At 37.8% G+C, this 17,389-nt stretch overlaps 1 protein-coding gene across 2 annotated transcripts in view; it reads left to right on the top strand.

Moving 5' to 3' along the window:
* Positions 1–17,389, top strand: part of NRXN1 (neurexin 1) — a 632,749-nt gene that overhangs the window by 269,250 nt on the left and 346,110 nt on the right. For both annotated transcript variants that reach the window (XM_053459665.1, XM_053459664.1), the window contains one exon: positions 13,650–14,088. In XM_053459665.1, the coding sequence (XP_053315640.1) occupies positions 13,650–14,088 (439 nt within the window). The remainder of the gene's footprint in view (positions 1–13,649; positions 14,089–17,389) is intronic.

Below are 17,389 nucleotides of genomic sequence, written 5' to 3'. Positions count from 1 at the left end.
GCACTTCTTTTTAGTCACTGGGCTGGTACTACTTGTGCTACCCTTTAACTTTGAACGTGCTTCTGGTGCTTTAGGCTTTCCGTAAAAAACCATAGAGCTTGTGGGCCTAGCCGCACTACTACTGCCTGCTTTTGGTGCCTTTCCTTTACTTGATGATCCTTCAAGCAATGCTTCCCCAAATGATAAGCGAGAGCTTGGCCTACTTGGCCGACTAGACTGACGCAAAGGCTGCATCTTAGAACTGGTGGTGGTGCTGGTGGTGGTGCTGGTGGTGGTGGTGGTGGTGGTAGATGGAGCTTGTCCCTCCTTAGTCCCAAAAGGAGGATCCATTTCAAATTTTGTGTTGTGTGTGTAGTGTAGTGTAGTGTAGTGTAGTGTAGTGTAGTGTAGTGTTTAAAAAACTATAAAAAAAAATAAAAAAATAAAAATAAAAAAAAGGAAAAACGAATTAAAGACAAAAAAATTAGAGGAAGTTCTCTTCAGTGCTACTGCTTAAAAAGTAAAACTATGCACTACTGCACTGTGCTGTGTGCAATCTGCCAAAATCCTAAAGTTATTTAAATTATTAACTCAAGATTAACTATTTAATAACTAGCAGTATTTTATTTTTAATTTGAATTTACACGGGCCTAAGAGCTTAGCCTACTACTATGCTAGCCTAAAGCTATATTTCCTTACTATAAGTCTACCTCTAGGCAGACGCTCTCAAACCCACTAAGCTAAAGTGAGGTTAAATCAGATTCAGTATATGATTTATTAATTAATATTAAGTTATATAATATTAATAGATTAGAACTAATTTACTTATATATTATGTATTATAGATAGAAGAATATAGATTATGAATTAGAATTTAGAATTAGAATTACTTATATTATAGATTATGAATTAGAATATTATTATTTATAATATATTATAGATTAAGATTAAAGAAGATTAGAATTATTTTAGTACTACAGCTAGTAGCTTGAAGCTTTGCTTAGTACAGCTCGTCACAGTCAATTTTTCTTGAAAAGAATTAGAAATAAAATAAAATGTCACAGCAAAACAGTTATCTTCACTGCTTGCTGCACTCACTAGCCCAACAAGTTCACTTCACTGATGGACTGAGGTGAGCAAAACACTAAGGGTACTTTTAATAAAATTGAAATAAAATGTAAAATAAATGAGAAAATCTTTGCAAAACAGTTAACGTCACTGCTTGCTGATCAAAAAAAAACACAGCACTTATGCGGCTGCACTCACTAGCCCAACAAGTTCACTTCACTGATGGACTGAGGTGAGCAAAACAAATGAAATAAAATGAAAGATTAATTAAGAAAAATTGACTTGGTCTCTTACTGTTGCTAAAACAAAGCACAAACTATAGAGCTGCAGCACCAGTACTAATAAGATTAGCTGAACTATACGCTAGTAGTAATTAATTAATATTATTACTTTTATTTATAGCTAATTTAATTAACTATTAAGATAAGAAAGAATTAGAGAATTATTGATATTACTGATTTTAGATTAGACACTAGTAGATGTTCTGAATGTCTACAGTACACTCTACACTAGTATACTATTACTAACTATAACTGACAAATATATATATTTTATAATGAATTCAATTATTAATTATATTAATTAATATTACTGATTTTAAATTAGACACTAGTAGATGAATGTCTACAGTACACTCTACACTAGTATACTATAGTATATATATATATATGACTGACAAATATATATATATATATAATATTATAATGAACTATTAAATTATAGATTCTATTAAATTGTAATTTATAAATTCTATTTAATTTATTTAAGCAGGACAGGCAATAGGCACTAGTGCCAGCCCAGGGCAAGGGCACCCCAGTGCCACTGAGGCACTGGGTGCACTGTCAACTCAACAGCACTTACACTAAAGTTGATGACAAATTAATTTTAAAAAAATTAAATTAATCAAATTATTATTATTAAATATATTAATTAAGTAGCACTGAAGTGAGGATGAAGTACACTGTGAGAAATGGCAGGCTAAGGCTTACCAGTCTCACACAGAACAGAACAATCTCTCTGTAACGCTCGGATGCAGCACAGCAGTGTTGCCAAAGCAGTCACAGCGAAAAATGAATGGATCTCTCAGGCAAGCTCTGGTCTTATAAAGGCGCCTTCAGAATTCAAAAAACAGCAGCACAGGCATTGGACGAGACCCTTAGCGTTACGTCACAAGAGTGAGCTGATTGGACAGACGAGGATCAGCTCACTCCTGTTTGAAATTTTGGCGGTTGCGCGGCAAAAACGAAGACGATCACGAAGAATCTTCGATTCTTCGTGATTGTGAGTCTTCGTCTTCGCCTACGGTTTGCCGGCACTGTATTCTGTTCTACGTTCCTTCGGAACGAACAAAAAAACGGCCTCTTCGTGCTCGTTTTCATGTTCGCCCGAAGACGAATGCACAAGTCTACTTAAGACATACAAGGCTCCAATTTTAGAGATGATGCTGAGTGCAACGCTTGCCTAAACCGATATAACTTATGATCAATGGTATAGTAGCTTGCAAATTCTGATGGAGTTGACTGCATGCAAGTTGGCAGTCAAGTGCTCAACTCAACGTTTTGATCTAGGCAAGGTTATTGAAACATAAATAGCCATATTGATTAAAAAATTATGTTTTCCAATTAACAATGAATTATTCTTCACACCAAATTAACCATGAAAGTGGAGGAAAAACATCATTCACAAATGGATAGCTTCTGAAAGTTGTTTTCTAGCCAAGTTTACATACGGTATATAAACCAGTGACATGGTAACTTGAAAACCCTCGCATCAAATTTTATACTTGCCTGATTCCTTTTAATCACAAGAATTTGTGAGTTGCTGTGCAGGCTGGAGTTTGCAATTGCTTGTGACTGCAATACCTTTTCACATTGACATTAAATGATTAAGTCAATGGTTACATTTTTCACCCTAAAAAAATAGACGTCCTCACCACCTCACAAGGAAGCTGCTATCAAAAATCAGCTTAATCAACAACAACACAATGTTTTTTTGTTCCTGAATAGCTGGCGTCACTTTGCATGTCCCTCTAGTGCTATTTATGGAAGAAAACATGGGCATGAGAAGAGGAAAATTAGTTGCCATTCATGCCAACCACTGTAAACGAATTCCTGCTATGTTTCAGAACAAAGTAAAACACTAGGATGTCATGATTCTGAATACACGATGATGTTGTGTTGCCAACCACATAAAATGAGCTCCCCAATGTTTCAACGCAGGAAAAGCTCTAGGACGTTGCGATGATGTGACATTGGAGAAACTGGATTTTGGATGATGGAGATTTACACGTAAAATGCTACTTTAATAAATTCTGCTGGATTATAGATGCTGAGTTGTTCTATTTCCATATTTTTTTGAGTGCGAATCTGGGGATGAGAAGATTGCCACTACAAACAGCACCTACCTCTGGAGCATTACAATATTATGCTATGTATTTTTGTTTTCTTTCTTTTACATGTGTATCCAACTATGCTGGACTGCATTTATTACCCTAGAATGTAAAGGTTGTTATTCTTCTAACCTACTGTTGGTGGATCTCACTAAGTGGACAAACCACTATTTTTGTTGTTATATAAATTTATATTTTTTGTGATTTTTTTTTATTGCCTTTGTTTTTTAAATCAATGGACTGTGTCTCTTTAGACAGACTTGCAGTGCTTCCAGAGACAGTCCTAAATAAAGAAGGTTTTTACAGCAGTGTTATTTATTCAGGCTTTATCTGTCAGTAGGGAGTTCAGTCTAACGGCTGACTCTGAGGCCTGCACTCTGGGAACAGACAGCAGCAGGAGATCCCTTTTCTCCTCTTGCCTTCAAAGAACACATCTCTGCAAACTGTTGATGTCGATGGACCCGATGCTGTTTATGGGGGAAATTGGCTGGAGTGGGGTGTGTCAAAATGCTGTTCCCGTGACCCAAAGAAGCGCTGCTTCTCCACGGGTGAAACCCAGAGAGTTCCCAGTTATGATTAGTATCCCCTTTATTCACCGTTTGTTTTCATATATACCAGAACATACTTGGGGTCTTGCATTGCTATGGTAACAATCACTTGAACCAATTTAAATTACTTCTGCAACCATCTTCCTTCCTGCACATCAACTTCAGTCTTAATTGAATCAAAATGTACATTATACCTGATTATTAGTTACAGAACTTGTAAACGTAGATCATAAGTTGGATAGTCACAGGGAAGAGTTCCATGGAGATCTCCCCTCCTGCTCCTTGTGAGAGGATTAAAGGGAGTAGGGCAGGTAGAGGAGGGAGGCTTAGCCTTGTCATTGTATGAGTGGGTAAGTCTTACATCTCCTAGTCCCGGGGGTAACTACCAGAGAGTTCTCTGTTCTACCAGGGGTAACTACCAGCAGTTCTCTGTTCTCCCAGGGGTAACTACCAGCAGTTCTCTGTTCTCCCAGGGGTAACTACCAGCAGTTCTCTGTTCTCCCAGGGGTAGCTACCAGCAGTTATATCAATTTAGTGCTTTGTATATACAATAATTGTTGTACAACCTTTGTTTTTTTCTGTTGATATAATACAGGTAATTATTAAGAAAATGCAAAACTATTTATCTTTTTATATTCGCAAAACAATAGTCATTTAAGAATTTAGGTAACCAAATAAATCTAATTCATGGAAAATATACAGTATATATATATATATATATATATATATAATATATATATTGTGAACTGGGATCACGTAACCACACAGTCTTAAGGTTTGAAATACCACATAAATTATTTTTAGAATTGTAGTCCTTTTTATTAAAAGGTCTGTAAACAAACATAAATAAAACAAACAAAAAGAAAAAGCCTTGCTCTCTGAGCACTTACTGACAAACAGCAACTAACTATCGTTGGACGGCTTACCCGCTACCAACAAAAAAACATTTAGCACAGACCTTTTTCGTTTAGGAACCGTTCAGCAGATTTGTTAGGAGAAAATGCAGTCTCACTCACTGCTTGTAGCTTTCTCACCTGAATAACTCACAGGGCTCCTTTTTGTAGCAGCCCCCTGCTGCTCATTGGTAACAGGTGAGTAACAATCTGAGAGAACCAGAACTCCTGGACTGGCTTCATCACCTGCTGCAAGTAAACTGTGGAGTGGAGCACTGGCCCTCCCTTCTCTCCAAATGCTCCACCCCAGGGACCCAAACATAACTACAACATTACCTTTATTTTGTTGGTAACAAAACATTCTCCCTGGGGTTATCGAATACATTGCACTGCAGTATTTTGTGGGAAATGTACATGTTATCCACCACCATGCCCTGTTCCCTGTCACAATATACACAACCCAGAATCTGGGTTTTTGAGGATGCTTTCTGTATTTTTTGTGCATATTTGCAGGTCCTGACCAGGTCTTAGGGTTAAGCTTTTCAGGACAGAGGTAGAGCTTGGCAGGACAGCGGGGTTCAGGGCCACAGTCTCGCTATCCCAATTTCATTCTCTGGTGTCTGTGACCCAGGAGAATGCATACTGTGCATGTGCAGAATTGTGCGCATGCGCAGTATTGTTACCTCCCAAGCTCTACCCCCTAGCATCCCAATTCGCCAGGGTGGGGGGTAGAAGTTGGGAGGTATGGAATTGTGGGTCATTTTGTAAACCGAGGTTCATACAACTTGTTATAAATATAACAAATATATTTGACGATCATCACCCACTGAACAAATACTGGCATCATTCATCATCATCATCATCCTTGTTATGTGACATCCTTGAGTCACCACCTAAAATCTGCTATTTGTAGCCAGGCAGCCTGTGCACAGATTCCAGTCCGTATAGCATAGCAACATTAACAACAACACAATGTTCAGGAAGCATAGGAGGTGTGAAAAGAATGTGAAAACATTTTTTTTGTTACAGCCGCTGCTATAGCAGAAGCATCAGAAGATAGACTGAGCAGAAATAACGCTTTTTAAAATAGTGAAATTGATCATATGTTGCATGATTAATATATTCTGTTTTCTTTCGCACACATTCAACAAAAATGTGTTTATTTTGCCAGCTGGTGGAAAATACTACAGTGTAAATAAATGTGCATATTGTCATTTTTTTCCACTAGGTCATTTTATTTTCCCAGAATTCTCTCTGGTTATTTGCAGTCTCCCCTATTCATATATATATATATATATTTTTTTTTTTTTTTACTTTGTTTAACAGCCATACTCCAGTAATTTGGGGCACGACCGGATTAACCAGGGCCCTGGAGAGGTAGGGGGCCCTGAGTCCCCATCCTGTAATAGACCTTTTTGATTTGTAGGAATCTGAGCTTCTCCTCTGCAGCCATAACCTGCGCAGCCTGAGAGCTCTGGATTAATGTGACGGGCTGTCAGACACCAGCAGAGAGGAGCCGACCCTACAGCATACACGCATATTATTTGATTAATCCAGTGCGGAGCCGGCTCCTCACTCCGAGCATCCATCTGCACCCAGACAGGAAGTGTGGGAGGGCTTTACATCACAGAGTTTGCTCTTATTGGCTATTCAGCCGCCTCCTCCTCCTTCTTCTTCCCTTCCTTTGCTGCCCCTACCTTCCCTTTCATGTCACAAGGGCCTTGAGAGCCCAGTCCCGGGGGGTGCAGGAGCTTGTACTCTGCCGGTTGGCGGACTACAGCACCCAGAATACAAGGAAGTGTCTTGACGTGTGAAAGCTGATACAGACCTACTTTTTTCCAACTCTTTGTTGTGTGGTATGTGTAATACGATGTTATTATACATTAGATTTTTGTTCAGTTGTCCTAATATGAACAAAAGAGTCTTGACCAGGAATTATGTGCCACCTGCCAACAGTCCTATCCAATATCACAACAGATTGAAAGATTGTATGCACTCGTGGAGGGGCGATATGATGCCAATTCTATGAACAGGGTGTGACATCATGAATATAGAGGAATCTGTGATAAACATTTACATTGTTTTATTTGTTTTGACCTGGAAAAATATTTGTGCGCTAGAAAAAAGGTGTCCCCTAAAGGTGCTCCCTAAACTCCCTTATCTGGCTTTGAGATTGTTGGAAATGTATATAGGAGGTATTGTATTATTTTTAGCTGTTTTGAGTATAAAGCAAATAATCCTTTATAAAACTTACTTGCTGAAGTTTAAAGCAAAAAATAAAAAATAAAGTACCTTAGTATTTTTTTTTTTTCCGGAAAGCTTTTCCTTCCTAGGAAAATTATAGCTTAGTCTCTATTTTGTTGCTGTATTTGCAAGAAATATATTTGGTATTTTAAAGTTTTACTACATGCGAGCTCTCCATAGGACGCTAATGTTTATCCGGAAAGCCTCAATGATCCTTCACAAATTATGATCTTGAAAAGCAATAACTCTCTGTTTTAGCACTAGAATGATTTAACTCTTTTGGTGTCGAGGGAATAGAGTACATTGCCACACATCTGGCGTTAAAAGTTAGTACCGACCTGCCATTTGGGAAAGAAAAACCTAGATTTTTTTGTTGCTTGCATTTAGGGCATAATATTTATATGCATATAGTCTGCTTTTTTATGACTTTTTAAATCTCAGTAACTTTGTAATTAGTCCAGAAAACATGAAAGTAAATATTTTTACTATTCGAGGATGCCTGTAGCATAATGAGTTCTGTAGCCTGCAGGTTACTGTTTTTCATGGAAAATTAAAAATAGAACATTTGGCATTGATTTATATAAAAGTTTTACTAAATCATTAATTAACGTGACCTATACTTAGTGTAATTATTTTGTAAATATACATATATAAACTGAGGGAGTACTATTACATAGTTACGTAGATGACCACTAAGATGTTTTAATACATTCTAAGGATGTTTCACCACTGGTATACGGGAGATCGGGATGTCATGAGAGAGCCTGGAGTCTCCCTTCCCAGTAGGCTTTAGAATCACTGGCCCCACGCTGACAGATTAAGTGCAACAGCGCCATGGCATTATTTGCTGGAAACAAAGATCAAAGCTAAACTGTTCCTAGAGGGTCTATCCTGACCTGCCGGGACGCCTAATGATCCCTCTGCAGGATGATCACCAGCATTGCGAAGAGTGCTGCAGGGCTGTAAAAGGCTACATAGTTTCTCTTGCTTCAAAAGAATTGAATACAAATAGTTTTTTGAAATGGTAATAAATAAATAAAAGACCCCAGTGATGTCACCATGAGGTCAGGATCTCCAGTCAAAAAAGTCTAAAAAGAAAAAAAATATGAAAATAAATACATGAAAAAATGTGTGCCTAGTCAACTTGTGCCCCAACCCAAAAGTTTTAAAATAACAAAAAATGTAATAGTATGTAAGGCATTTTGCTCCTTGTAAAATTAACCTTGTATGCCAGGTATCATTCTATTCTGGGGGATGTTGCTTAACATAAATAATAAACATCTCACTCATACTAAGCATTTGTCTAAACATGTAAAATCTGAGTAAAAGTAAGAAGTGTTAACAAATGGCAAAAGAAGCTTTGGTCACCTGGTTATGAAAACCCCTGGTCCTAAAATGGTTAAACATTAAACTCTAGGAAGTTTCGGTCTGTCTTTCCGTCAAGCCAATCAACAACAATCAGCAAATTAACGGCAGGTGAGAGATAACATCATGGGGAAGAATTATTAAAATGCTACTTTACGTTAAGCAAACAAATGTTATTTTTCTGGAATTTTACAAGGCTTACACCTAGCGGCAAGCTTTACAGATGATGTAAAGGTATTCATTCTATGTTTAAAACACATTATTGGTAAAAACAAAAACAGCAATGTATTAAGTTGAGTGTGTTAGACAAACTCCATTTAGCACACTGATTAGACTGTAAGGGAAACAGTTGTAATGATCCGTGGTGGATTTGTGCAACTGCGGTATAAAATTAGATGGGGTAACTTCATCTATAACACGTGACGGCAAGAAACTGGTTAAAATACGTCTGTCTTATCTTACATTGAAACATTGCATGGATAATGTTTTTTTTAATTAAATATGAACAGTGGTATTCTTAGTCTGAATTGCGGTTACCTGTATATGGCATAAAAAGATGGAAAAATCATCAGGGATGAGTAGGGGGGTGCGACTTTATATAATTGACTATATGCAAGAAGATATTAGGTCTTTATAAATAATGAAGGTCTGAAATTAGAGCGCAGCTAATTACCAGCGCTAGCCTTTAATTACAGAATGTCTTTTTAAAGATTAGCACCTTACGTACAGAGAATTGTTCGACTTCTAGATACTATCCCCATGCCGCAATTTTATCTGATGATACTTGCGCACACTTACACAGGGGAAAATGGGAAAAACTCTTTTGAATTCAGTAGGAATGCTCTTGAGAAGAAATTGACTTCCTCCTCTTTAGATAATTTCATCCTCTCTACTGTTCCCAGTTGATAAAGATATTAATGTTCCCTTGCGCTAAGTGCATGTTGGCTACTGACAGTACCACAAAATGCCGCGATTGTGACTTTGACCTTGACACACTTTGGGAATAAAAGTTCAGTGTGGAAGTACGGATTCATAAAAAAGAGCTTTGAGATGCAGGGAAGCTAATATCATATATCAGCCAAATGGCTCTGTGCTAAAGGCTTTTAAGCAATCAGATTCCCTCAAAATTTAATTTGAGAATGATAGCTAGAGAGATTACCTAAATGAAATTTAAATTAACAGTAACATTAGCCGAGCCCTGTACATTTCTTATATGGATTGCATATGTCCCAGAAAGTAATTGAACATCACATCTGTATGTATCTGAAATGATGCCAAAATCATTTTGCATAGGAACATCAAGTGAACAAGGAGATCAGCTTTTTTTCTCTCTCTTGTTTTTGTGTCCATTTGAATAATCTGTACCACTGCTACATGGAAATTAGTTTTAATTTGTGAACACCGTCTGCTTATTTAGATGTATGACAGTTGTTCTAGTAAGTCTGCGTAGAAAAGAGACATTAATTGGCATATAATTCATGTGATTTTCCTTGCCGCCTACTCATTATGGGCATCTCACAAGGACCAAATGAGCCATCGATGAGCATTTTTCGCTTATTTTAGAAGAAGACAAGCAAAGTATTATGAGGTGAAGTTTCTATAAGTATGGATGAACCTTTTCTGGGTGTTGGAATGGGTAAGGTATGCATGAACTCATACCTTCTAAGTGTCTCACTTTGGAAGTCCTCTTTAAGAGCCAATACTCCCATCCATCTTTCTTTCCCTAGTCTCCGATATGGCTATGTGTGAGTGTTCCAAAGCAATAAAACTTTAAATAATATGTGAATGGATAGAAGAACATGTCTTTGTAAATAAGCTTACAAAAACCAAATATTAGATTCTTGTTCTTAATGGCGTAGCCAGTTATATATAGCTTTGATCCATCATAACGTTCCACTGAAAGTTATTTTGCCAAGTACTATCATACCATACCAAGGCAAAACTGGTGAAGGAAAGCAGCCTTGGCACCTTATGGCTACAAGCCACTACATGGCATAAGTGCAGCCGCATACTACACTCTTACACTATAGTAGCAGGTGGCCACATAATAAAGCACCCAATCTGCAGCTTGAACAACAGTAAAGGTAAGTGTGCGGCACCATCGACCATCTGGCCCACCAGATATTTGCTCTTTTTTTTTTCCAGATGGCCAGTCCAGGCCTGCATTAGTGGCCCAAAACGATATAGTGTTATTTTATGATATGGCTTTACGTCTGTGTAGGAAGCACATCTTTCTTTGACGTAACTGAGTATTCCACCGGTCTTGCCCTGAAGATGCTTCAGCCACTTAGCGTCATCTTTGGAGATAATGGTGGATGTCAATAAGAACAAAGCACAATTTTAATTGATGCTGTTTAATTTTGACTTTATAAAGTGTATTTAAAATAGTTTAGGCCTCCATGTTGCTATTTTGGGATAATTAGAGGTATTGACTGCCCTTGACACTTCTACCTCACTTTGCACTGTATCTGTGAGTTTCCGAGATGGCATAATGCAGCTCAATAAATCTTTAGACCCACTAAGTTCGCTGTGAGTCAGGGAACTAGGTGTAGGGTGCAAAATAAACTTAAGGAAGGAGACACCAGAGATTTTAGATATTATAGAGCAGCACTGGAGAGTCGTAATCTACCCCCCTCCAAAATGAATCTGCGGAGATAACTAGACACCAGATCAGATGTGGTAGTGTCTAGTTGTATCATGTTATCACCAGGCCCGGACTGGGACAAAAAATAGGCCCGGGCATTTAAGCCTGAGCAGCCCTTATTTATTTATGTATTTATTGTTCCACCCTTCATGTACCATCTTTGCATTTAATCATTCACACAAATCATTAACACATTCATTAATGCAGTCTCACAAATCATTCAAGCAATTCATCCTCACATGAATTCATTGTCATACGCATTCACACTACCCCCTCTCTTCATCTTATCTGCCCCTTCTCACTATGTTCCCCCTTTTCACTATGTAACCCCCTTCCCCACTTCTCAATATGTATCTATCCCCTCTCCCCCTTTCTCACTATCTAACCCCCCTCTGCCCCTTCTCACTGCACCCCCCTCCCTCACCCTACTTACCTTGTTGCCGGAGCAAGAAGCAACTGCGACCGCGCCTGTGGCAGGGCAGGATTGACTTAGGGGCTGATGGAGCTGCAGCTCCAGGCCCCCACCTTAAAATAGGCCCAGTCAGGACCGGACTGATTGGTCCTATATGGCCGCATTAACGCAGAGCCCCTTAAGCCCGCCGCAACTATCCCCTCCTAACTATCTACCCTCTCCCTCTTTGAAGTTCACTTACCTTTCAGGAGTCCTGCGGTGGGGGTGCAAGGCCTCTGCCTCCCAGCTCTGCCACTGTATGGAACAGTATAGAGTGATGGGAGTTATGATGTACTTTTAGAGCATAATTAGATCATGAAAAAGACATTGGAAATGGTACAGCATAACACCCATCACTCTCACACACTTACCAATCCACACATATACCAATCCACACACACATACCAATCCACACGTATACCAATCCACACGTATACCAATCCACACATATATACCAATCCACACGCATACCAATCCACATGCATACCAATCCACACATATATACCAATCCACACATATATACCAATCCACACGCATACCAATCCACACGCATACCAATCCACACATATATACTAATCCACACACATATACTAATCCACACACATATACTAATCCACATATATACCAATCCACACATATATACCAATCCACACACATATATACCAATCCACACACATATATACCAATCCACACACACATATAGCAATCCACACACACACACCAATCCACACACACACCAATCCACACATATAGCAATCCACTCTCACTTAATGCTTTCCTACCTTTCATTTCTTCTTTCAGCTTCTTTTCCTCTTCTTCAGTTCTTCTGTCTTCTCTGTCTTCTTCCGGGTCAGAGGGCACGGACAGCGGTGGGCGCGGCTTCAGTGCTGTGCGCCGGGATCTTACAACAAACCCCGGCGCACAGCAGCTGTTGCCGGGCAGATCACAAGGGAGCGGTATCGGAGGTCTTTAACAGACCTCCGGCTCCCTTGAGTGATTTTAAGCCGGGTTGAACCCGGCTTAAAATCACTCAAGGGAACCGGAGGTCTGTTAAAGACCTCCGATACCGCTCCCTTGCGAGCCTGCTCCTCCAGCGGCGGACATTACTGTCCGTCTCTGGAGGGGTGCCGGGTGCCGCAAGTTGGCACCCTCTGATGAGCGGCACCCGGTGCGGACCGCCCCCCGCCGCCGCCCCCTGGAGTGTGGCGCCCTGTGCGGTCGCACACCCCAAAGGTCGGCCCTGCTCTAAGGGGCCGGGAAGCCCCACCATCGGGGTTTTTTTTTCAACTTTATTTAACATCCTCCATGTTAAATAAAGTTAAAAAAACTTTATTTAACAAGGAGGATGTTAAATAAAGTTTAAAAAACCCCGATGTTTTAATCTCAACCCTGTGCGTCCGCAGACCCGTAAGGCAGGCCTTGATGGGGACTTTCCGGCCCCTTAGAGTGGCGGACCCGGTCGCAGTTGCGGCGGGCTTAAGGGGCAGGTGCCCCTTATGCCCTGCGTTAACGCGGCCGTAGGTAGGGTAGGGGCCTGGAGCTGCAGCTCCATCAGCCCCTAAGTCAATGCGGCCCTGCCGTGGCCCGGCCCACCGGGCAAATGCCCGGTGTGCCCAATGGCCAGTCCGGGCCTGGTTATCACTTAGAACTTAGGCTCTACCCAGTGATGTCCCAGTGAGCCCAGTAAAATGGCTATTTGGATTGTGAACATGTAGGATCACGGAAAATACTCCAAGAGAAAGATAGAGGGGATATATATCTAATGTTATCTTTGTTGTTTTGGTTTAGTCATACATTTGAAAATAAGGTTAAACATATAGGAAAGTATACATAAATGCATATTATTTTAAAATCCACAGTAATTTTAATAACAGGTTATTGTCTGGCTCTGTCGCTTTAAGTGATGCCGCTATAGAAAAAAAATGAACATTGCTGTCACTTTAAAACTGGAATTCAAAATGTTCATTAAATTGTTATACATAGTTAGTATGTTAAAATGTCCTTAATATGCACCATGGTGTAATTTTACATAGTGTTTAATATGTTATATATATTTTTATGTTTGCAGGTTGTTTATAAAAACAATGACGTGAGGCTTGAATTGTCCCGACTTGCTAAGCAAGGTGATCCTAAAATGAAGGTCCATGGTATTGTTGCATTTAAATGTGAAAACGTGGCAACTTTGGAACCAATCACTTTTGAAACACCAGAATCTTTTATCTCTTTGCCAAAATGGAATGCTAAAAAAACTGGCTCGATATCATTCGATTTCCGAACAACAGAACCAAATGGACTGATACTTTTTAGCCACGGAAAACCCAGACATCAGAAGGATGCCAAAAACCCACAAATGATCAAAGTTGACTTTTTTGCCATTGAGATGCTAGATGGTCAGCTTTACCTGCTTTTGGACATGGGGTCAGGAACTATTAAGACAAAAGCATTGCAGAAAAAAGTAAATGACGGAGAATGGTATCATGTAGATTTCCAGCGGGATGGACGAACAGGTAATTTTTCTTTTTTAAAACATAACAGAAATAATTTTATATATACATATATATGATTAGATTTATTTATAAAGCGCCAGCAGATTCCGCAGGGCTGTTACAGTCAGTAGAACTATTTCACATACAAAAACACATACAATAACAAACTGGTCCAAAGGAGAAGAGGTCCCTGCTCTTGCAAGCTTATACATTATAATATATATATATATATATATATATATATATATATATATATATATATATATATATATATATATATATATATATATATACACATACATACATGGAAAGGAAGGTAGAAGGGGGCACCAACTAAAACTGAAGTTGGACTATAGTCATTGCAAAGGTATTGCTTCTATAAAGCAAGCAACCTAGGGATTCATCAACCCACACATCGAAGGTGAGTTGTAAATGCAAGTTGGATCAAAGTTAATTAGGGGAATGCAAGGTGAAATGCCCCAACCACCCATGAAACAAAATTAAACAGTTAAAAAGGCAAAAAATATGTAAAATAAAATATTAATGAATAAACAACAAATACAAACAGAAAACAGGAGTACAAATTTACATCCACCCTCTTTATACACAAAGAATATTATTATTTTTTGTACCTTAGAGGCCATCTAGAAATAATGCCCCTGAAAGGCAGCATCTCAAAAATAAATAATTGTAAAAAGCCAGACATTAAAACAAGATATAGAAACAAAAAGTTTCCAATCTGCCCCCAGTTTCAACGGATTCCAAAATGGCCGCTGGTGTCCATGCTACACCAGATGGTTGAAGACCACTGACTTAAAGAGGAAGAGAGTGGTGTACTTGCCACTCACCTCCAATATATTTTGGGTTTAGCATTTTTTTAAAAAAATATCTTACTAATTGGTGTAAAGGGTGTATGAGCTCTCATTCAACCTAGGTGCCCTTTCCTTAACCCCCAAAATATATAGTTCTATGCCCTCAAATCTATTTGAAAGCAATTCATAAGTACCATTTTGTAACACGAGAGAGTCTGTGACTTCTGTTTAGCCTGGTCAGTTTAACCTGGTCAATAGAGTTAACCCAAAACTTGAACAGACCCTAGAGAGACTGGCGGTAAATGCTACTTCTGTACATAAACCTTTTGTGTTTTGAATTAAAAAAGGACACATTTTTATATGTATTCATAAACTATACAAAACTGTAAAAAAAACTACTACTCCCAACAGTCTGTTATACCAAGAATTACGTCCACAAACAATTTAAATATATTTAGAAATTAAAAGAGCTATCTTACTGACTTAAGTGTCCAGATGAGTTTCTCTGCACCCCACAGGCTGAGATGCTCCAAAGAGATAGATGAACCCATTTAATGCTATATAAAGCAATACACTATCTGGCTGTGGGGTTATTCATCATGCTCCTATTACAGTTACATTTGAGTTATAGCCAGGATGGATTTGTTAACCTTTGACAGAGCATAATGAATCATCTCCTTCTCTCCGTCAGGAAATTACATTTCTTTGCCTTGAATAAGATTAAAATGACATATATGCACATACACACATGATATCTATCCATATATATATATTATCCATTGTGATCCAAAATATTATATTTATCCTCATATTCATAACGTGAACTGCAACGTCACACAACACACAAAAAGATATAAGAAAAAAAATCTGAAAAAAGACTTGGGCTAAAACATATGTATCTGGTTAATACAAAAGTACTATCTATCTATATTTATTTATATCCTTTCTTTAGAATCTGTGGACGACAATAGCTAGATGTAAAAAACATTGTACACATTCAATGTATTTGAGTGTTTTTACCTTTTATGAACATTAATGTATCACTAAGAACCATAAAAATCAAATATGAATTAGAGGACGCTCAATATTAGAAGAATTATTAGAATTAAGAGTTTAAAGTAACATAACTAATAACTGGTTTTTATGACTTGCTAATATAGCGCTAAAAAGGAAGACTGATACGTATCTGCTGTCAGAATCTATTTCTGATAAATATGATACTCAAAATGATCTGTTATTCTATAATAATAATTAAAAAAATAATAATAATAAATATAATGATTTAATTCTGTTTTTAATATTTTTAATATTTTACATAATAAATTATAATTGGATTAACAATCTAACAAAAATGACAATCTAAGAAAATAACGTTTATTAATATAATCTTTAAATGTCTAATTAATGACAATAACAAATACATTTTACTTTTGGCCAGCAAACTAAATGCTTAGATTTTACTACAAAACAAATTCACTCTTCTTTTTATTGTACAATCCAAGTTAGAGTATTTGCTGATATACACTATCTGATATTGAAGGGTGAGCATTGGATAAAGTCAATATTTATTTTGAAATAAAGAACATATAACTGATGTGTTTTAACTCATTCCATTCAGATTCTAAAAAATGTTATTTGTAAATTAAAATGAAAGGTAATTTTGTTACCTTGGGCTAACACAAAGAATACAAAAAATGTGTTGGAAAAATGGCTTCATTATTTCAGAAGTGATTTAAGAAAACAAAATTGCTGAAATAATGAATCATTGAAGAACTCATTAAAGTGTACCTGTGGGAGTTTTTTTGGCTAGATTTGCTCTACGATATTGTCAGCGATGCAGGAAAGAAAAGATGGAAGCTATATAACAGATGAAAAAGTCTGTCCACAGCGGCTACATGGCACATTAATGTTAGGGTTTCGTAAGACTCCAATAGACTTACAAACATCAAAGATATCCCTTAAGGATGTTTAACATGATTTGAGACATCAATATTATTATATTAAAATAGCATATGTCCAGAATCTTTGGGTTGGTTAATCTACGGCTTACTCAGAACCCCAAGTCACAGATTTATCAAGGTTTATAGTAATTGAAAACATATTTCACTCCGGTAACCCCCTCTCTGTTTCTTTCCATTCCTGTTATTGGCATGCAACTGTTACAAAAAAATGAAGACAATCCTATATACATAGTTGCATAGTTCATAAGGTTGAAAAAAGACCTAAGTCCATCAAGTTCAACCCTTCTACCTAACCTTTCTATTCTTGATCCAAAAGAAGGCAAAAAAACCCTAATTAAGCTACTTCGAATTCTGCCATCAGGGGAAAAAAATCCTTCTTGACTCCAAGAGGCAATCGGATTTCTCCTTGGATCCAGAAGCTCTAAAATATTAATATTATTCTATTTATATCCCTGTATATCGTGCCTAAGAAAATATCGAGGCCCCTTTTGAAGGTATCTAATGTATTGGATAACACTACCTCCCTTGGAAGTGAATTCCATACCTTAA

The sequence above is a fragment of the Spea bombifrons genome, chromosome 3 (assembly GCF_027358695.1).
Source record: "Spea bombifrons isolate aSpeBom1 chromosome 3, aSpeBom1.2.pri, whole genome shotgun sequence".
Taxonomy (NCBI): Eukaryota; Metazoa; Chordata; class Amphibia; order Anura; family Pelobatidae; genus Spea; species Spea bombifrons.
Note: the sequence above shows the minus strand (reverse complement) of the source record. Positions and strands in the feature narration are given on the sequence as shown.